The sequence below is a fragment of the Canis aureus genome, chromosome 23, assembly GCF_053574225.1.
Source record: "Canis aureus isolate CA01 chromosome 23, VMU_Caureus_v.1.0, whole genome shotgun sequence".
Lineage (NCBI taxonomy): Eukaryota > Metazoa > Chordata > Mammalia > Carnivora > Canidae > Canis > Canis aureus.
The window spans coordinates 27,571,812-27,593,568 of NC_135633.1; the positions used below are offsets into that span (position 1 = coordinate 27,571,812).

At 41.4% G+C, this 21,757-nt stretch overlaps 1 protein-coding gene across 5 annotated transcripts in view; it reads right to left on the bottom strand.

Annotated features, from left to right (window-relative positions):
- P4HA3 (prolyl 4-hydroxylase subunit alpha 3) overlaps positions 1-21,757 on the bottom strand; it is a 41,051-nt gene that overhangs the window by 3,767 nt on the left and 15,527 nt on the right. For 4 of the 5 annotated variants that reach the window (XM_077866975.1, XM_077866974.1, XM_077866972.1 and 1 more), the window contains 6 exons: positions 16,720-16,771; positions 13,942-14,105; positions 13,510-13,686; positions 8,752-8,816; positions 7,230-7,389; positions 3,495-3,557 (listed from right to left, as the gene is read on the bottom strand). In XM_077866975.1, coding sequence (XP_077723101.1) covers positions 3,495-3,557; positions 7,230-7,389; positions 8,752-8,816; positions 13,510-13,686; positions 13,942-14,105; positions 16,720-16,771 — 681 coding nt within the window. The remainder of the gene's footprint in view (positions 1-3,494; positions 3,558-7,229; positions 7,390-8,751; positions 8,817-13,509; positions 13,687-13,941; positions 14,106-16,719; positions 16,772-21,757) is intronic. The other variant, XM_077866973.1, reaches the window with a different exon arrangement.

Below are 21,757 nucleotides of genomic sequence, written 5' to 3' on the forward strand. Positions count from 1 at the left end.
AATATATTAAAAAATTTTAAATCCAGGAAAATACAAATATTACTTAATCATCAAGAAAAAAGGCACTGTTTACATACTAACTTACATACTAGTAACTGGCATTTATTTATTCAGCACTCACTATATGCTAGACATCATACTTAATCCTTACAGACACATTATCTCACTTATTCCTCACAACAATCCTATAAGTCAGAATTGTTATTGTTATAATTCATATTTTACAGATGAGGAAACTGAGTCTCAGAGAGATTAAGTACTTTACAAAAGGTCACATCACTCTAGTGACTAAGCCTGATTTGAAATGAGCGACTGCTAACTAGAGTTCCTGCTCACAATCTTTATGCTATACCCTTGAACATTCAGGTTATTTCCAAATATTTACTATTATAAGCAACTCTTAATGAGTAAAATCATTTTTTCATTTTACACAGTTCTCATAAGAATGAGTCTGGACCATTATTGAGTCAAGAGTGTATGCATACATTGAGTATTTTTGATACAAACTGCTAAATTATTTTCTCACCAACAGTGCAACATGACAGTGCCAGTCTTACCTCACCCTGTGTATCAGAGCATTTGTGGATCTCACCACATTCACCTATGTGGATCTCACCACATTCACTTATTAGGAGTTAGGACATTGGCACTTGTTAGAAGAAACTGAATTGACATGATGATTCAGAACCTAGAAATGGCGGTGGTGACTTTTTGGCATTTCTTGGCTCCCCCTGTAGCCCCTTGGGAAAGTCAATGAGAGCAACAATTTGCTCCTGTGTTCAAGTAACTAACAGGATAATTCTGTTCTAAACCCTGTTGTCAGCAGCTATGGGTATAAGAAAGATATACAGAAAGATATACAGCACTTTCCTGTGTTCCTTTACCTGTGGTTTTGGAGTATGGGGAGAAGGAATGACTTAACAAACAAATTGAAAGGAGAATATGACCTGTGTGTTCTGAAGATCCTGAGTAGGACTGTAAGATGAGTGGAGTGGAAGTAAACATTCTACTGTTTTGTACTGGGACTGATCTTATCTCCAGGTGGAACAAAAAATTACTAATTTGATTTCAGCTCAGTCCTCTACATATCTTATAGACTATTTTTTCCCTACAATATTACTCTCAGATTCTCCATAAACCTTAATGTTTGTTATTAGAAACATTTATAACCGTTTTTACCCCAACCTGAAGATGAAAGAATTGGGATAACCTAGCACTTACTAGGTACCACGATGCCAGTGCCCCTTTAAGAGGTCCTATACCTGCTTGTGGGATGCAGTGATTGAAACCTATTGGATAAAACTTTACAAAGTGACATCCCCTTACATTATCTTATCAGATCCTCCTGACAACCCTATGAGGAGGCACAGGACAAGAAAACAAGTTCAAGAATTGATGTGATTTGTGCTGAGGCCACATATTAAGTGGCAGAACTGGAATTAGGCCAACTAACTTTAAGTGCATCCCATTCCACTGTCACAAATGCTTATAACTTAAATGTACATGCACACATGTGTATATACTCACCCCTCTCTACACTTACTCACTCACACTTACTTACATACACACACTTGCATTCTGCCATTTAAAATTGCAGGGCTCTTGTATCCACGCTACCCTTATCATAGTAACTGGGCCTCGGTAACCAGGGAACCAGCGGTAGGAGATATTAGGAAGGTACAGAACAGAGAGACACTGGCCCTCAGATGTCCTATTCTTTGGTTGATACCAATATTCTTCACTGCCTGTGACTTCCCATGCCATCTCGAGTCATCAACCAGAGATGCAACCAGATGCTGATGTAAAACATGCTCCCTGCCTGAAGAGCTGACATGCCTCTATGGCTGATCAGAACACTCAGAATGACCACTAGAGGCCAGACTCTGGAAGTGGGAGCCTTCTGGTTTTGCAGGAAATATAAAACCATGTGAAGAACTACGATGGAATCACCAACATTACAGATCATAAAGTGTGGTCTCTGGGGATGCCTGGGAGGCTCAGTTGATTAAGCAACTGCCTTTGGCTCAGGTCATGATCCCAGGTCCTAGGATGGAGCCCTGCATAGGACTCCCTGCTTAGTGGGGAGCCTGCTTCTCCCTCTCCTGCTTCCCCTGCTTGTGCTCTCTCGATCTCTCTCTCTGTCAAATGAATAAATAAAATCTTTTGTAAAAAATGTGGTCTCTGGTTGTCTTTTCTTGGCTACACTGTGGAGACAACACAGCAGTGAGAAAAGAGGGAATGCTGGAGGGGGCAGAGGGTGGGTGGGTGGTGTGCTATTCTAATGAGCCTGAAACCAGCACTTCAACTTTGGATGTTATGTAGAGCTCTTCTATTAACATGTTTATCCCTTCAGTTAACAGTAATACTCCTCTTACAATTTAAGTGACAGATGACTGAAATATGACTGGTCCATAGAGAATGAAGTAAACCCACATGATCTGCAGGGAAGGGGTTAGGTGAGATAATAGCCACTAGGTTCAGGGCACCTGGGTGGCTCAGTCTGTTAAGCATCTACCTTCTGCCTGGGTTGTGATCCCAGGATCCTGGGATAGAGCCCCATGTGGGCTTTCTGCTCAGTGGGGAGTCTGCTTCTCCCTCCCTCTGCTACTCCCCCTGCTTATGCTTGCTCTCTCTCTCTGTCGAATAAATAAAAAATCTTTTAAAAAAATAGCTACTAGGTTCAATTCCTAGAGTCAGGTCAGAAATTAGGAGAGGAAGCCAATTTATTTAAGGGGGTATCATGCAGATTTTCCAGCAGATTATATGGGAAGATAGGAAAGAGAGTTTTCATGACATATAAGACAGCAACATTGGGGTAGCCCCGGTGGCACAGCGGTTTAGCGCCGCCTGCAGCCCAGGGCGTGATCCTGGATACCCTGGATCGAGTCCCATGTCAGGCTCTCTGCATGGAGCCTGCTTCTCCCTCTGCCTGTGTCTCTGCCTCTCTCTCTCTGTCTCTATGAATAACTAAATAAAATCTTAAAAAAAAAAAAAAAAGACAGCAACATTTACTGAATTTCTCAGTAGACCTCTCTATTCTCTCTTGTAATCTTAGCTGTCTCATTTCTCTTTCCTCTTTCCCCTCATGGCTCCACAACCTTGTCTATGGGTCCGTGCTTTCCAACACTAACTAGTCAATGGGGCCTCAAAGAGAGACTCTCTCCCATCCTCTTCCTGTGTAGGTCAGGTCCCAGGTTTCTCCTACTTCCCATCCTAATCACTGCCTATGATAACATATTTAAGTCTATGTGCTGGAAGCTCTCTGTGGGCAAAAGAGAACTCTTGACTCTTATTTCTTTATCTCCTATAGTGCCTAAAAAAGATGCTGTCTGAAAGTCACAAAAGTCTCAGATTTTTGAGCTGTATCAGATAAAATCAGTGTCTGATATTGCTTTGAAAACCATAAAATAAAAGCATAAAATAAAATACTGCTTTTATTAAATCATTAAATAATGTCATTAAATAAGCCCTGGTCCTTCCAAAGCAAGACTCACATAGATCATAAATGTTGCAACTCGGTTCCCAGACTTCATTCTATACAGTGGGCTGGTTGGTGACTGAAACAAAAATAGAACATATCATTATTTTATGCATATGGCACCAAAGTGACAGTCAGGATTCCAACATAATATAGGGAAAAAAATAGGCATGTTGCAGATGGGATATAGCCCTGAGCCATACCTAGTTGGGTGTCTACCCTTGCTGACAGGTACTCAGTTATTTTTTTTTCTTTTACTAATTTATTAGATACTCATTTAAGTGAACTGTATACAGTTGATCCTTGAGCAATATGAGTTTGAACTGTGCAGGTCCACTAGTATGCAGATTTTTTTCAATAAGTACTGTAAATGTGTTTTCCTTATAATTTTCTTAATAACTTTTTCCTCAAAAAAAATAATAACTTTTTCCTCTAGCTTTATTGTAAAATTACAGTATATAAAACATATATCAAACAAAATATGTTAATCAACTTTATGTTATTGGTAAGGCTTCTAGTCAACAGTAGGCTATCAGTAGTTAAGATTTTGGGGAGTCAAAAGTTATATACAGATTCTTGACTGTGTAAGGGGTTGGCCCGTGTTCAAGAGTCAACTTACTAATCAAACAATTGCTTGTCAGTAGTGAAAGTACTATCTATATGAAGTTAATTTCAGGTTCAGTGAAATAAAGAAATTAGTAGATACACTATTATAGATAATTATTCTATAGGAACACCAAGTCATAAGACTGGAGTTCCCAATTACTTGCTAAAGAGACCTACCTTTGTCACAGAACATTTTAACTGAGACATAATTTACATAATTTTCATATCATAAAACTCACCCACTGTAAGAGTATTTTTCAGTGAGTTTTAGTAAATTTTAACAGTTGTGCAGCGCTCCCACAATCCAATTTTAGAACACTTGCCTCAGCTTAAAAAGTTTCCTCATGTCAGTCTGTGGTCAGTTGCTATCCTACCCTCAACCCTGGACAACCACTGATGTGCTTCCTGTCTCTATAGTCTTGCCTTTTCTAGAAGTTTCATATAAACAGAATCATAAAATATGTAGTCTTTTTTTGTTTGGCTTCTCTGACTTAGCATAGAGTTGTAATGGTTCATCTGTATTGCTGGATGTATTAATAGTAGTTCATTCCTTTTTATTGCTGAGTAGTATTCCATTGTGTAGATAAAGAAAATTTTGTTTATCCATTCACCTATTGATGAGCACTTGGGTTGTTTATAATTCTTAGCTATTACCAATAAATCTGTTATAAGTGTTTATATGGATATATATTTCTTTTTCTCTTGGGTAAAATACTTAGGAGTGAAATGGCTGCATCATATGTAGGTGTATATTTAACTTTTTAAGAACCTGCCAAACAGGAGCCCCTAGGTGGCTCAGTTGGTTAAGCTTCTGCCTTTGGCTCAGGTCCTGATCTCAGGGTCCTGGGACTGAGCCTATCAGGCTCCCTGCTCAGTGGGGAGTCTGCTTCTCCCTTTCCCTCTGCAACTCCACCCCACTCATGCTCTCTCTCTCTCAGATGAATAAAATCTTAAAAAAAAAAAAAGAAACTGCCAAGTTATTTTCCAAAGTGGCTGTACCATTTCACATTCTCAATTAGCAATGCCTGAAAGTTTGGGTTCTTCTACATCTCCATCAACACTTGATATGATCTTTTTTATTTTAGCCACTGTAATAGAAATATGGTACTATCTCGTGGTTTTAATTTGTTTCCCTAATGACATTGAGCATGTTTTCAGGTGCTTATTACCCATTCATTTATCTTATTTGGTGAAGTACCCATTTAAATAATATATTTCATTCTTTTTTTTAATATTTTTAAAAAGATTTTATTTATTCATGAGAGACACAGAAAGAGAGGCAGAGACATAGGCAGAGGGAGAAGCAGGCTTCCTGTGAGGAGCCTGATGTGGGACTCAATTCCAGTGCTTGGGATCACTTAAGCCAAAGGCAGATGCTCAACCACTGAGCCACCCAGGTGCCCCTATTTCATTATTCAAAATAGTAATTCAAATAAACTCATTTTTAAAAATTGAGTTATGGGGTGCCTGGCTGGCTCAGTAGATAAGGCACACAATGCTTGATCTCGAGCTTGTGAAATCAAGCCACACATTGGGCGTAGAGCCTACTTGATTGATAGACAGATCTATAGATAAAAAATATTTTTTTAAAAAAAGATTTTATCTATTTATGTGAGAGAGAGAGAGCTCAAGCAGGGGGAGGGGCAAAGGGAGAGGGACAAGCAGACTCCCTGCTAAGTGCAGAGTCAACTACCCAGGCTCAATCCTAGAACCCTGAGATCACTACTTGAGCTGAAGTCAGACATTTAACCAACTGAGCCACCCAGGGGCCCCTGAGTTGTCTTATTATTGAATTAAAAGTTTTTTTATATATTTTGAATACAAGTCCTTGGTCAGATACAGGATTTGCAAATGTTCTCCTAGTAAGTGGCTTGTCTTCATTTTCTAATGGTGTTTTTGAAAGGCAAATGATTTTAATTTTGATGAAATCCAATTTTATCATTTTTATTTTATGGATTGTGCCGTGTTAATTTTTGTATATGATGTGAGGTAAGGGTCTAAAGTTGTTGTTTTGCAAGTAGATATACAATTGTCCCACCACTGTTTGTTGAAAAGAGTATCTTTTCCTAATTGAATTTCCTTGGCACCTTTGTCAAAAATCAAATGACCGTAATAAATGTGTGAGTTTATTTCTGGACTTTGTTCTGTTCCACTGACCTATGTGTCTATCCTTCTATCAAGACCACACAGCTCTGATTACTGTAGCTCTATATTACATTTTGATATCAAGTAGTGTGTATCCTCCAACTTTGTTCTTTTTCAAAATTTTGGCTGTCCTGAGTCTTTGTATTTCTGTATATATTTTAGGATCAGCTTATTAATTTCTTTTCTTTTTAAGATTTTATTTATTTATTCATGATAGACATAAAGAGAGAGAGAGGTAGAGACACAGGCAGAGGGAGAAGCAGGCTCCATGCCGGGAGCCCGACGCGGGACTCGATCCCGGGACTACTAAGATCGCACCCTGGGCTAAAGGCAGGCGCTAAACCACTGAGCCACCCAGGGATCCCCCAGCTTATTAATTTCTATAAAAATAAGCTTCTTATAATTTTGATAAAGTTGGGTTGGATCTATAGATCAACTCTGGGGAAATCTTTTATCCTCAAATATTATTTGCTAAGGAATGCCTGGATGGCTCAGCAGTTGAGTGTCTGCCTTCAGCTCAGGGCATGATCCTGGGTCCCAGGATCAAGTCCCATATCAGGATACCTGTGTGGAGCCTGCTTCTCCCTCTACCTGTGTCTCTGCCTCTCTCTGTGTGTCTCTCATGAATAAATAAATGAAATCTAAAAAAAAAAAAATTTGCTGAATACACATCAGCAAAGATGGGCAGTTTAGATCATGAGAAAAGGAAAATGACAATCTTCACTGAGAAATCCCAGAGAGAAATGAGACAGAAGACACCATGACAGGCCACATTCTTCTCCCCACTAGCAAATTTTGGAAAGGGGAATGGTGGCCCAAAAAGAAATGAGTCAGCAGCACTCAGCTTGAAACCAAGGCTTTCAGACCTTCCTGGAACAAGAGGCTTCGTTCTAAGATTTCACTTGGTATTCCCTGAGAGCATTATAAAGGCTCTGCCTCAGAGAAATAAATAATACCTGGTTCCCTAACCCAGGAGATTGATCATTGACCCTGTAGTTACCGTAGCATGGTCAAAGTGAGGCTCATAGTGACCACCAATTCCGTAATTCACCACCTGGAGATACTCTGCGTAGGGCGGCTGGACATCAAGGCCTGTAAGAGCACCAATGCGGTGGTCAAGGGTCACCAGCAGAGGGTCAACCGTGTCCTTCAGCCAGGCACTAAAACACACCACAAGTTGTAGCATCAATGATCTGATGCCAGTATGACTGTGTCTAAATGGATGAGTTGTATCAATTGCTGGAAGGAAGGAAGGAAGGAAGGAAGGAAGGAAGGAAGGAAGGAAGGAAGCCTAAAGACACAGCATAAGCAGACACAGAGGTGTAACAATACACAGTATGTACACATGTGGGAGCATTTGGTCTATGAAAGAAGTGATGGGAGACAAGGCTGGAGAAGTAAGTTCAGGACACGCTATAAAAACCCAAGGATGCCGTGGTCATAAAACTGATCTTTGTGGGTGGTAAATAGTCAGTGAAGGTTGGTGGGCAGGAAGGTCATTTGGTGACTAAGTTCACTGGAGACCTTTAAAGGACAAGCTCCAGTGAAGTTGTGAAGACAGAACCAAAATTTGAAGGGGTGCAGAGTTATGGCAGGGAAAAAAGAGGCAGTGAGGGGCTCAAATTCTTTACCTGAAAAGTAAAGAGAATACACCTACTCCCTTAAAAGCAATGAATCTAAGTAGAAGGTCAAATTTTCTCTTTGACACTACAATGTCAGAAAGGTTAGAAAAGCAATGAAGTAAGGCCATATAGACCTTCCGAAGTTTAGAGAATAGTTCCTAGTATGAAAGGTCCCTAAATATACCAGACCAAAGAAGTTAAGCCAAATGATTCCAAATCAAAGCTTTCACTATTCACTTTACTTCCCAGACAACAAACTATCCACTCATCTGAGTTCTGGCCTCTCCCCAAGGTTGTCACTGTCTCCCATGGCTCCGATGGGGATCATCCTCTTACTGATCATAAGTCCTGTCTTTACAGTACAAATCAAGGGCTGCAGGTGGGTGAGGGCAGGGGTTGAGGGGAGAGGAGAAAGCTGGGCTCTCTCAGCTGAATCTGCCTCTCTAGAAGCCATCAGGTCCAGAGATTCTGGCCACCACCCTTCTTGCCTGAATGTTGGCAAGTCATGCTTTGAATATGAGTCAGGAGACCGGAATGGAACCTCATAAAGTCAAACTCCAAATGGGAACAGGACTGAATTCTCTGGAAAAGCAATCCTGGTTAGGAGGACATCTACACACTTATTTTCTGGTTTCCAGCATAGAAACTTTGTCAAGTCTTTCCCTAAGGGCCTCCTAGTAAGTCCTGAGAGCCTGTAACAACCTGTGAAAGGCCCTTGGGTAAGAGGAGTAGAAATTTCTCCCTCTCAGCAAGAATGTAGGGATATAAACATGAACTAAGGGTTCACTAGCAGCATTTCTGGGTGGCCGTTGCTGATCATCCGTCAGTCAGCTATACCACCTGCCCAAGGGTGGGCAGCAAGTATGACTGGAGTCCCTGGCAAGGAAGGACCCCTCTTACCTTTTGCTGATGCGATACTCCACTGGCAACTGCTTCTCCCCTGATGCCACCACAGATCTCTGTAGCTGATATGGTAGATGTAAGAGAAAATACAAGTTATGATGTGAAGGGAAGGACTCTGTTTTCATAGACATGCCCCTCTCTTCAATGTAAACCTAACAATTGCCAGTTCCTCCCTAATTTAAAATATTTTGCACATGCTACTAATTTAGTGACAGCCCTCGATCTCAAAAACAAAATATAAGTGACCAAAAAATCTGAGTTCAAAATAACCTTTAGGGTCATGTCTGGTAGACAGTAAGCACTCAATAAAAGTTCGTTGAACTGAAATAGAGTGATACCCTTTTGCCTCTGAGATTGTGAATACTGTCAGAATAAGGGCTGTTTCTCACTATCTTTGTATCCTAGTGGCACAGGATCTGGCCTGTGGGAAGCACTTAGTGTTTGTCATATTAAATGAACACCTCCAATGAGGAAACTCTATCCTCAGAGGTAGCCTGCTCCCCTAAACAATTCCAACAAAGCCCTTTTTTTTTTTTTTTAAGATTTTATTTATTCATTAATGAGAGACACAGAGAGAGAGCGAGCATGAGCGGCAGAGGGAGAAGCAGGCTCCATGCAGGGAGCCCGACGTGGGACTCAATCCTGGGTCTCCAGGATCAGGCCCTGGGCTGAAGGCGGCGCTAAACCGCTGTGCCACCTGGGCTGCCCAACAAAGCCCTTCCTTACAAAAAATCAAAATCTGTTTTGCTGCAGCCGCCTTGATTATGTGGGGGGAGGGGGGGAAACCCCAAACAGGCTCAAGGTCACTAATTTAACTAAATGTTTCTATTTTGTTCTGAATGTCTAGATATAAATTTTAAGTTATTTTTAAATAAAGTGGCTTCCAACTGCAAAAGCACTGTACTGGGGATGGAAAGAGAAAGATTTACAAAAGGATGTGTCTACTTCTGCATCTGTCAGAATGTCCGCTCTATGAGGGCCAGTCTTTTGTCAGTGCTGTGTCCCTAGAGTCCAGAGAAGGCTTAGCAGGGAGTAGGTAGGTGGTCAATACTGGTGAAAGGAACGAATGAATGAATGAATGAACCAGAGTCCTATGCTTAATGACCCAGCCCTGGCATTTCACATGCAGTCAGAGCAGAGCACGGAGCAATGAACTACACAAATTCTCTTTCTTGGAGGCTTCTATAGTATTATCATTCCTGCTACTAAACCAGGTAGACAACTTTGGAAATTTCCGTCTCTGTTTCCTTGAACCCATTTCCCCAGCTATAAAATGGGGCATGTGAGCAATACCTTCTTGGGAGTTCCTTTCAGCCTATCCTGAAATTAGTGACTGAAAATGCCTCTCTCTAGTCCTTCACCCAGCATCCTCCCCTGAGCCCCTTCTAGAGGAGAGAGGAGAGACTCTTAGAGGAGTTGCTGCCTTATGCCTTCTGGGGTAACATCAAATCCTAGGGAATCTCCATTCCAGTCCCTTCCCCATTAAGGAACCACCTTGCATTTAATTCCTTTAACAATTATTTGTTGTACACCAGCAAGTCATTCGCTTTTGGAGACAAATATTTATTGGCTGTTCTCTGTGCTGAGCACCATACTAGGGACTGGAAATTCAACATACGGAGCAGATATAAGTCCTGCAATGGGACCATCATGGACAAGCACAGGGCACTAAGAAAATATTAAGAAGGAGCATCTAGTCCCTTATGAGGGACAGGAAGGCTTCTCAGGATACCCAAGAGACAACTGGAATCATACAGGTGAAAAGAGGCCAAGGAGAGAGTGATTAGGCAGAGAGAAGGGTGTACAGAGGGAAGAGTATCCACAGAGGTCAGGGGGAGCATGTCCCGTTCATGCAGATGCAAGTTATTTAGCGTGGCTGGGGTGTCAAGTGCAGGGGCACACACTGTGGAGGGGCCAGCAGCAGGCCAAGGAGCTTCATAACATTAAAGTGACCCATTAAAGAGTTTAAACAAGGGCTTGATGTGGTCAGATGCAATCTTTTAACAGTTACTCTGGCAATAATGGGTATAATACAGGGCTAGGCATTTCAAGAAGCATGGCATATGATCCCTCCTAGATTATAGTCTAATTGAGGAGACAGGATGCTAACCCTTGAACCAGCTAGTGATACTAGACAACACAAAAATCGCAGAATAAATGAAAAAAATTAAGTACCAGACAACTGGTGACAAAAGCTTTCAGAAAATGAGTTCAAATAAGAGAGAGGTTATTATATGTGGCTCCAAAAAGTGCTCTGAAAAAAAATGTTCCTACTGAAAGAACCCATGAAAGTGGCCCAAAGTGATAGGGCTAGTAGGCAAAGGGAGGCATGTGGCTTCAACTGAGTCTTCAAGAATGGGTAGGATGTGGATAGAGGGAGAAGTGGCAACAGGGCAGTGTTTGTGAATGGGAAGCTGATGAATTAAATTCAAGCCTCAGGAGAGGCTTCAGTGGCTTGTTTGAATTTAGGTTCCATGCAGCAGCCCCACCCTAAAAGCTGAGGCTTATTCCTGGCAGAGCTGAAGACCAGACAGGGATCAGCGTCTCTACATCAGCTTCTGGAAGAGAGAGAGTGGCAAAGTCTTTGCATGCCAAGTAGATGACCTGGCCGTGAAGGACTGCCGGGTGAGCTCCCTGTCCTGCTACCACGACAACAGAGTTGTTCTAAGGAAAAAGTAGTTGTTGGCCAAATATTATCACTGGCTCACTGAGACGCCAAAGCTATTGAAGATACTTTGTCCAATTGACCAGTGGAGCTTAATGCTCTCAAAAATTGCACAAAGAGGGGCAGCCCTGGTGGCTCAGCGGTTTAGCGCCACCTTCAGTCCAGGGCGTGATCCTGGGGTCCGGGGATGGAGTCCCACATCAGGTTCCCTGCAAGGAGCCTGCTTTTCCCTCTGCCTGTGTCTCTGCCTCTCTCTCTCTCTGTGTCTCTCATGAGTAAATAAAGAAAATCTTAAAAAAAAAAAATGCACAAAGATTCCAGACTTCATTGGAGGGGTTTCTGGATGAGATGATTATTGCTTCTCTAATCCCTCCAATCCATGTGCGCTGTCAGAATCTTCCTTAAAACTTACAGGCCTGATAATGCCAATCTCCTGTTTAAACTGTCCAAGAGCTCTCCCCCTGTGGGATAAAATCCAAGCTCCCCAGCATGGTATTTATAGCACTTCCTGATGGTGTCTCATATCTAACCTCATCTCCGATCACTTCCCACCCCATCACTTGCACACTTGAACCACCAAGCCTCCACCCCATATGTGGAGCCATTACACATATTGTTTTATCTTCCTGCAATACCCTTTGGCACCTTGTTGCTCTGATGAATTTCATATCCACAGGGAAGCCACCTCTGTTTTTCCCTCCCATCTGCTCTTCACCCATCTGCCTTTTCTCCCTCACAGGAAGGTTCACTTTTTGATGCCACCACAGCACGGCTCCCTGCACACACCTCTATTACAGTGTTGCCCATCACAATGTAGTGCAAATGTCTGTTTTCCCCCATTATGCTATGAGCTCCTAAAGGGAAAGGGCCAATAGTAAATCTCTGTGAATGTCCCACCCCTGGTACAATGTCTGGCCCACAGCAGGCTCTGTTCTGTTGAAAGTGACCAAATCATGGTGTGGATGAGCAGCATACCATCAAGGTCATGATGACATAAGTAATTCTGAGACAGCCATTTAAAGAGGCAATGTGCTTATCACAAAGAGGTAAACTGTGTTATTTTTCTAAATAGTTGCCACACTTCCTGGGGGAGGATAAATGTCCTCTCCCATTGGCATCACAACTGGAAGCCCCTTCCCAGCAGAAGGATTAGACACACTCTTCCCGTTGACTGCGGTGATGGCCTCATGCTTTGCCTTAGCCAATGAAACAGGGACAGGAGCAGAAGCTTTAAGAGCCAACTCGTAGTTTGCCATCTCTGTCTAGAGGACTGGAAATGTCCCAAACGTAGGCAGCTTTGTCAGGCTGGTTCTCAAAATGAAGACAGTTCTGCCTCACAGCTGCAGCCAGCCTAAGGCAGACACTGATGTAAGTAAGAAACAAATCTTTGTTGTAGCTGTGTCTGAGATTTGGGGGCTATTTGTTGCTGGACATAATTTAGCCTAAGTTAGCTAATACAAGAGGGCAGAATAACAGAGCACCCATCAATGTACCAATAAGTTCCAGGTCCGGCTCTAGCTACAAATGTGACCTTCATCAAGTCTCTTCCCCTCTCTGGGCCTCAGTTTCCTCTTTAACAAAATTATCTAGTTAAAGTAGATAATCTTTCCGCTCTGAAATTCTGTAAATCTGCACTAGGAAATCACTCCTAGTCCATTTTTTCCACCCTTTAAAAACAATTTTTTTCTACCCATCATGTGGAATGATTGACATTGCAGGGGAGGGGGCTTTTTTATGTTTTTTAGGTTAAATTTACGTATATGATATGCGCAGATCTCAAGTGTACCACTTGCTGAATTTTAACAAGTGCACACAGCAGTGTACTCCATGTCCCTAACAAGATATGGAGAGCACATTTTCAACACCCCAGAAAAATGCCTTTGTCACCTTCCCCAGCGAATCCCCTCCTTCCAGAAGCAACGACTACTGTGATTTTTTTCACCATTTATTTGTTTGATGGAACAGTTGGCATTTTGAATTCCTGGCCTGCTAAAGTGTGTAGTTGTTCAGGCTGCCTGTTCTCACATTCCTGAACCCCAGGCATGTGATGACACAAACAGAAGTTCTTGGCAGGCTTTAGGGACACTCACCCACGGTTCTGCAAGCCCTCTAATTTTCTGAGCCTCCACGTCATTGACAAAGTCATGGTAGAGAACAACATAGGGTTCCAGGTGGATGACCTCCTTCCGGACGGGCTGGAGCAGCAGGTAGGGGCTTGAATTTGTCTCATAGGAGCAGTAAAGGCTAGGGATCTGGTAGTGAGTAGGCTGGAAGGAAAGCCTAGAATCAGCATAAGAGGTGAATGGTCGAGCAGAAGCCAATGTAGGGAATTACGGCACAAAAAAAAAAAAAAAACTGGCATGCAGGAGATTCAGAATGTGGTCACTCTGATACTATCCAAATAAGCTGTTTTGTTTTGTTTTTTTTTCTAATGCATCAGCCTTTCCCCCCTCACATCATTCCAATTCTACCTTCTGTTTCTCTAGCTTGTTCCCCCTTTCTCTTTCCCTGAGGAATCCTACCTGGGATCCCAGAGTCTGACATAACCCCTCATAGGTGTCTCTGGTCTGCAGGTGGGGTACGTTGGGCCTCTGGATGACAGCCTCAGCTACCACCTGATTGGGGCTTTCAGCCAAAAGCTTTTCATATTTTAACACATTTCTGGCCATCCTCTTATTATCTGGACCTAGAAGAAATCAGAGCAGGGATAATACAGATTAACAAGCAATGGTTTCAGGGAGGGCTGCCAAGGTTTCCTAAAGCTTCCCTGTCACACATGACCAGCAACTGGACACCCTGAAAAGCTCCTGTGTCCATGCACCGGAGGATATAAGGCCCTCACTCTCAGAAAAGCACCTGGTATTAAAAAAAGATTGAGTTAGGCCCAGTAGATCTGAGGGTACAAAGGACTTTGGGAAGGAAAGTGGTATTTAACACTATTAGAACAGGGATCATGGGGATCCCTGGGTGGCTCAATGATTTAGCACTTGCCTTTGGCCTAGGGTGTGATCCTGAAGTCCCAGAATCAACCTCTCCCTATGCCTCTGCCTCTCTCTCTCTGTGTGTGTCTCTCATGAATAAAGAAATAAATAAAATCTTAAAAAAACAAAACAAAACAAACAAACAAGGGATCGTAACGATGGCAGTAGGAAAGTATGATGGTAAGTTTTACATAATGGGAAAAAAGCTTTACTCATTCCTTCCTTCATTCATTCACTCATTCATTTACCCATTCAAAAAATCTTCAGTGAACATCTACCATGTACTGGATACTGTGCTAGAGGCTAATCTCTCAGAGTCTAGAGCCTAATAGAGAAAAGCTACATTAAATAACTACTCACAATGAAACCCAAAAATGCCATGAAAAAGAAAAGCAGGCAGACCCAATCTATTCTTCCCTGGAGCAGTGAAAGCTAATCCATTCCCAAATCTAATAGAGCCTTCAAAATTCCTAACTGGCCTACATACAGAACAGAGCAGTATGAGACAAATTGGTTCTAGATTTTGTTTCTAGCTTGGGTTCCCATAGGGGTCTGATGTCTTATTTGTGCCCACCAACTGGTGCCCACTTTGGCTGTTGGGCACCTATGGGCTGGCAGCTACCCATGGCCTGCTAGTCTCTGTGCATGATTTTCAGTGCCTCTCAGGACGTGCTGAATTGTTCTAATGCTCCCAATGCATCTTTCTCTAAGAAGCTCAGTGTGCTTCTAACTACCACCACGACCACTCTGGCGAAAGATAGGACATAAGTTACCCTTTTTTTTTAACAAGAGGAGAAATGAAGTTTGGGAGAATGGAAATGATGAGCCCAAAACCCCAGTGAAAAGACTGCAAAGCCAGAAATATAACTGGTAATCTCAATTTGCTGTGTCCTACTTCTCTACCTAGAACTGCATAGTTTGAGTTCTCTGGATGGGCAGATTTTAACAGAGCAAGCATAAAAAATAAAGAAGAGTTGGGTTATCATTTTGCCCGGAGTAATTGCCCGCATGTTTCCAGACCATATAGCTACTTCTGTATGCTGCTTGCCCAACTATCAGAATGGAATAATGTTATTAAATAGATTCATTAAAAAAGCAATCAGATGTAGTGAAACGACAGGACACCTGCACCCCAATGTTCATAGCAGCAATGTCCACAATAGCCAAACTGTGAAAGGAGCCATGATATCCTTTGACAGATGAATGGATAAAGAAGATGTGGTATATATATATATATATATATATATATATATATATATATATATATAAAGGAATATTACTTAGCCATCAAAAAGGACAAATACCCACCACTTGCTTCGCCGTGGATGGGACTGGAGGGTATTATGCTAAGTGAAATAAGTCAATCAGAGAAGGGCAATCATCATATGGTTATACTCATATATGGAATATGAGAAATAGAAGAACCATAACGGAAAGGAGGGAAACTGGGTGGGGAAAAATTAGAGAAGAAGACAAACCATGAGAAACTCCTGACTCTGGGAAACAAACAAACGGTTGCAGAAGAGGAGGAGGGTGGGTGGGGGGATGGGGTAACTGGGTGATGGGCATTAAGGCAGGCACTTGGGATGAGCACTGGGTTGTTATACTATATGTTGGCAAATTGAATTTAAATTTTAAAAAAGCAAGCAATACATACAATTATAAAGTCATGTGAAATACTTTATAAATATTAAAGTATAATAGTGATTATTTATTTACTTTAGTATCTCAATATCTTATTAAAGGAAAATCTGGGAAGCCAGCTTCCACCAAAATTTTAAGTAAAAATATCCAAGTAAAGAGCTAAGCTTGGAAGTCTCCCTCCCATTGAATTCTGGTGACGCACTGTGTGAGGAGGGTCGAAGCTCAACCCTGCATTCACTGAGCAGGATGCTTGATAGCCAAGTGAGCTCTGGTTTAAAGGGAAGAACTGGTATCTCTGTGGAAACAGCCAAAATAAGTATATCTGTGGAGTCACTCTTCTTGCACACACAGCTCTCATCTACTTTATTCACTTCCAGTCCTGGATTTGTTCCCCCCGAGACAGCACTAATGTATATCCAGCTGGTCGTGGAAGAGGAAAGGGACAGGCTGATACCTTCTTGGCATCATCCCACAAACCAAAACACTTCCCCTGATACACTGATACATAGATAAGTAAGATTCAATCCAAAAGTTAGAAATGCGGCTTGGATTATAAAATTAGAAGGAAAAAAAAAAAACCACATAGCTGTCTTATCCCTGCAGAGATTAAAGGCCAGGAGCAGAAGGGATTTCCCAGTAAGTCAAAGCTGTGGCTCATCTTCTGTCATTACGTACTATAGAGAAGAAACTCTCGGGAGAGGCTGAGGGCGCAGGAAACATTGCCGGCCTAGAAAACAAAAGAAAGAAAAGGGAAAGTTAACTACACTGAGGATATCTCCTTTGACCAAATCATTAAATGGATTAAAAAAAAAAAAGAACTATAAAATACTCTTACCACTAGTAGAGAATAAGACTCATTGAAATGAGCAGCAGACTAGAAATGTAGAGGTTCTCGGTCCTAATTCAGGATTTGCAGCCCTAATGCAACTCAGGTCTCCTCAGTGTCCTCATTTACAAATGACTCATTCCCACCCTTACCAGGGAAGGTAAAAAAATAAATGAAAATAAACTTTCTTAAAGTGCCCTCAAATCTTAAAGCATGCAAAACCACAAAACTGCAGGGTGTTGTTATTTCAGTATAATTCATTATTAAACTTAACGTGAAACTATAAAAACCCTAGTAAAAATATAGCCTTGTTTTCCAGGCTCAGTCCTTCCTAGAGTTTACGAAGGTAGCGGGAGGGAGACAAAGGAAGAACTAACCCTGAAACATTCCAACTGCTCAGTAATGACCTCCCTGCCACCATCACTCGACCTTGAACTACATGTGGTCAGAAGCACACAGGGGCTTTCCAGACAAATGAGAACAGAACCCAGTATGGGTGGGCTACCATCCTGCCCTGGGTGCCAAGGAATGATGAAGAACTGATATAATTGTATTTCCTTCTGGTTGTTTCATTTTTGCATGTTAAAAAATTCACATTTAATGATAAAAGCAACAATAGCACACTATGAGGGCAGCCCACGTGGCTCAGCGATTTAGAGCTGCCTTCAGCCCAGGGCATGATCCTGGAGACCTGGGATAGAGTCTCACGTCGGGCTCCCTGCAAGGAGCCTGCTTCTCCCTCTGCCTGTCTCTCTCTCTCTCTCTCTCTCTGTCTCTCGTGAATAAATAAATAAAATATTTTTAAAAATAAGCATACTATGAAACATGAGAAAGAGGAAAAAAGAAATGCTCTGCTAAAACCCAGGTGCAAAAAAATAAATAAAATAAAACCCAGGTGCTCCAAGAACTTCAGATGACACATAGTGTGTACATAGTTACGGTCATATTTGTTACACATTTTCATATCCTGATTGTTTCACTCTACATTGTTATCAGGGGACTTTTTATATCATTTTGTAGTCTTCAGAGACAGTCTATTTTAACTGTGGTAAAAAACACACAACATCGGGGTGCCCGGGTGGTATAGTTAGTTTTAAGTGTCTGACTCTTGGTTTCAGCTCAAGTTGTGATCTCATGGTCATGAGATTGAGCCCCACGTGGGCCTCTAAGCTCAGCACAGAGTCTGCTTGAGATTCTCTCCATCTTTTTCTACCCCTCCTGCTTGTGCTCTCTCCCTCTCTCTCTCAAATAAAGTTTTTTTCTTAAACCCACAAAGGAGGGCAGACTGGGTAGCGCAGCGGTTTAGCGCCGCCTTCAGCCCAGGGCGTGATCCTGGAGACCCGGGATTGACTCCCACATCAGGCTCCCTGCATGTAGCCTGCTTCTCCTACTGTCTGTGTCTCTGCCTCCCTCTCTCTGTGTGTCTCTCATGAATAAATAAATAAAATCTTTTTTTAATTTTAAAAATAAACCCACAAAGGGGCGCCTGGGTGGCTCAGTTGATGGTCTGCCTTTGGCTCAGGTCATGATCCCAGGGTCCTGGGATCAAGCCCCACGTTGGGCTCCCTGCTCAGTGGGGAATGTTTCTCCCTCCCTCTGTGTGCTCTCTCTCCCTCTCTCTCTCTCTCTCTCTCTCTCCCTCTCAAATAAATAAACTTTTTTTAAAAACCCACAATATAAATTTACCATCTTAACCATTTCTAGGTGTGCAGTTCAATAATGTTAACTATATTCACACTATTGTGCAACCAATCTCCAGAATTTTTCCATCTTGCAAATCTGAAACTCTATACTCAGCAAACAACAACTTTCAATTGCCCCCTTCCTTCAGTCTCTTGCAACCACCACTCTAGTTTGTCTCTATAAATTTGATTCTAGATACTTCATATAATTGCAATCATACAGTATTTGTCTTTTTGTGACTTATTTCATTTACCATAATGTCCTCAAGGTTAATCTATGTTGTAGCATGTCAGAATTCCCTTCTTTTTTAAGGCTGAATACTATTCCCTTGTATGTATAGACCGCATTCTGCTTATCCAATTCACTCGTCAGTGGACACTTGGGTTGCTTCCACCTCTTGACTGCTGTGAATAGTGCTACTATGAATGTGGGTATGCAAGAGAAACAGCAATTTTAATAGCTGCGTTTTATTCCACCTAGAAGCTACATCACAGATGACCTGGTCATATAGATTGTTAGCACTTATTTAATACCATTAATTATTATGTGCCATACTTAATAGACGGATAGTTAAGTAATCTATTGATATCTTCTAATGTCAGATTATTAACTCAGGATTATTGCTTTTCAAACTCTTTTGAGATGAAGAGAACTAAAATACAAGTTTACATATTTTTCAAACTCAAGGGCTCTTCCATGAGATAAAATTACATTTTATCAAGAAGAAAGTTACTGGGACGCCTGGGTAGCTCAGTGGTTGGGCGCCTGTGTTCGGCTCAGGTCGTGATCCTAGGATCAGAGATCGAGTCCCACCCACATCAGGCTCCCTGTGAGGAGCCTACTTCTCCCTCTTCCTGTCTCTGCCTCTCTCTCTCTCAGTCTGTGTTTCTCATGAATAAATAAATAAATCTCTAAAAAAAAAAAAAAAGAACAAAATTACTTTTGGTGTCCCAGTTAAGTGCCTTTGGAAATATATACACTAAATAATGTTAAATGAGAAAGGCAAATGTTTTCTTGTAGTGTATAATATTAATAGTTTATGTTTGTGGAGTACACATATGTCATGATCTGTGTTAAGGGTTTTACATAGATTGGCTCATTTAATCATTATGACAACTCTTTGAGGTGAGCATTGAAGGGGAGCAGAATAGAACAAAATATGCCTCTTCGGCATAAGGATTATTTTGAGCTAATTATTTTGAGAAATGGCAGACTCAATAGAAGTTCTGAAACCAGAGAAGTTACCCTTTTGTGAGAGAAATTTACATCTATAAAGGAACCTTCCATTTGTAAGAGTGTCTCTCTCTGTGTATCTAGAAAAGGAGGATGATTCTGAATCACAAGAGAATCTTTTTTTAAAGGTATATTTATTTATTTGAGAGAGAGCATGCACGTCGAGTGAAGGGGATGGACAGAGGGAGATGGACAGAATCTCAAGCAGACTCTGTGTTCAGTGTGGAGTCTGGCACAAGGCTTGATCTTACAATCTTGAGATCACCACCCAAGGTGAAACCAAGAGTTAGACCCTTAACCAACTACAACTCCCAGATGCTCCCTGAATCACAAGAGAATCTTATCAATGGAGAAAGCTCACTTAAATCTGCATAACAACATTACCCTTGTTTGCTTTTCCTGGTAACCCCCCAAAATTGGCCTCCCCCCACACCTTTCTTTCTACTGTCTTTAGCTAGAAATGGAATTAAGGTGGCAGCTTAAGTCACCTCAAAGAGTTCCTCATTCCCCAGCCTCATCTCCCATGTATACAGGTATACAGGAGATACACATGTAATAAACTTGTGTTTATTTTTACCCTTGTTAATCTGTTTTTGTATTACAGGGAGGTCTCACCCAAGACCTCAGAAGGTTAGAGAATTATCTCCCCACCACCCCACGCTTCCTAACAGCATCATTATTATTATTCCCCTTTTAAAGATAATAAAACTGAGGTCCAGGGAGGTTAAATAAGTTGCCCAAATTTTCAGAATTTGAACCCAGATCAGTCTGACTTCAGAGCCTGTGGTTTAATCACTACACTACTGTCTCTTTTTAACAATTAGTGAAACAATTTTTCACTAAAATATACATTAAAATCTACTGTATAATATACAGCATTATATATTCTATAATATGTATATTATAATATTTTCATGGTATAAATAATTATATATATCATATATTTTATATGATAATGAAAGGTCCATGAGGGACGTGTATCCTGAATTTACAAGAGTTAAAAAGGGGACCATAGATGTTTATGAGACAATGCCCTAATGTGTTCTATTATTGAAAGGTAAAAGAAAAAAAAAAAGTGCTGTAAGAGCACAAAGGAGTCTGAGGAGCCCAAGGAGAATCAAGGCAGACTTCATAAAATAGATGACATTTGAGCTATGCCTTGTGAGATGAATAAAATTTACCAGACAAAGCACAATTGTGGAAAGGGAGAGTTGACAAATGAGCAGAGGAGAAGTCTAAGTCATCATAGGGGAAAAAAAGCCAAAACCAATACTCAGGCACAGCATTTAAAGCTCTGCCTCAGGGTAAACTGCTTTAGTTTACCTTCTCCTAGTCTCCAAGTCAATCCTCCATTTTCTTCCTCTACTAAAATTCAACTACTTCTTGTCCTTTGTTGTACCACAGTGATTCTATTTCAGCTTTAATATGTAGCAACTGAGCAGGAGTATTAGGAAGAGCACCCTGGAAAATTTTACAACAAAGATCTACTTACCAGGAACTTCCATGAGAGGAACAGGCCCATTTGCTATATTGAGAATAAATCTGTTTTGGCAGCAACATATGGGTTTGGACCACCCACATTCTCCTCCCTTTCCCAGGAAAAGGGGGAAAGAGAAAGGAATGTAGGGAGCAGAAATGGTTTATTAGTTTGGAAACTAAGGAATTGGCTCTGTAAGTGATATTTCCAGCCTATTCTTAAAGACTATACAATTCTGGTGGGAAATGGGATTAGCTATATAAAAGGATGGCAGATCCCATATTTAGGGAAACGAGCTTCCACAAGAGGATCTACAATGGCTCATAGATTAAGTGCCAGGGAAAAGCAACCCCTGGAGGAGATAATGAGAAGGTACCATGGACCAGTGACACCAGCTCAATAGCCAGACACTAGTCATAGTTACAGTTGGACTCAATTGCAGATGGGAGAGGATAATGTCGAGGAGGAAGACCTTCCTCTGCCCTATAGTCCTT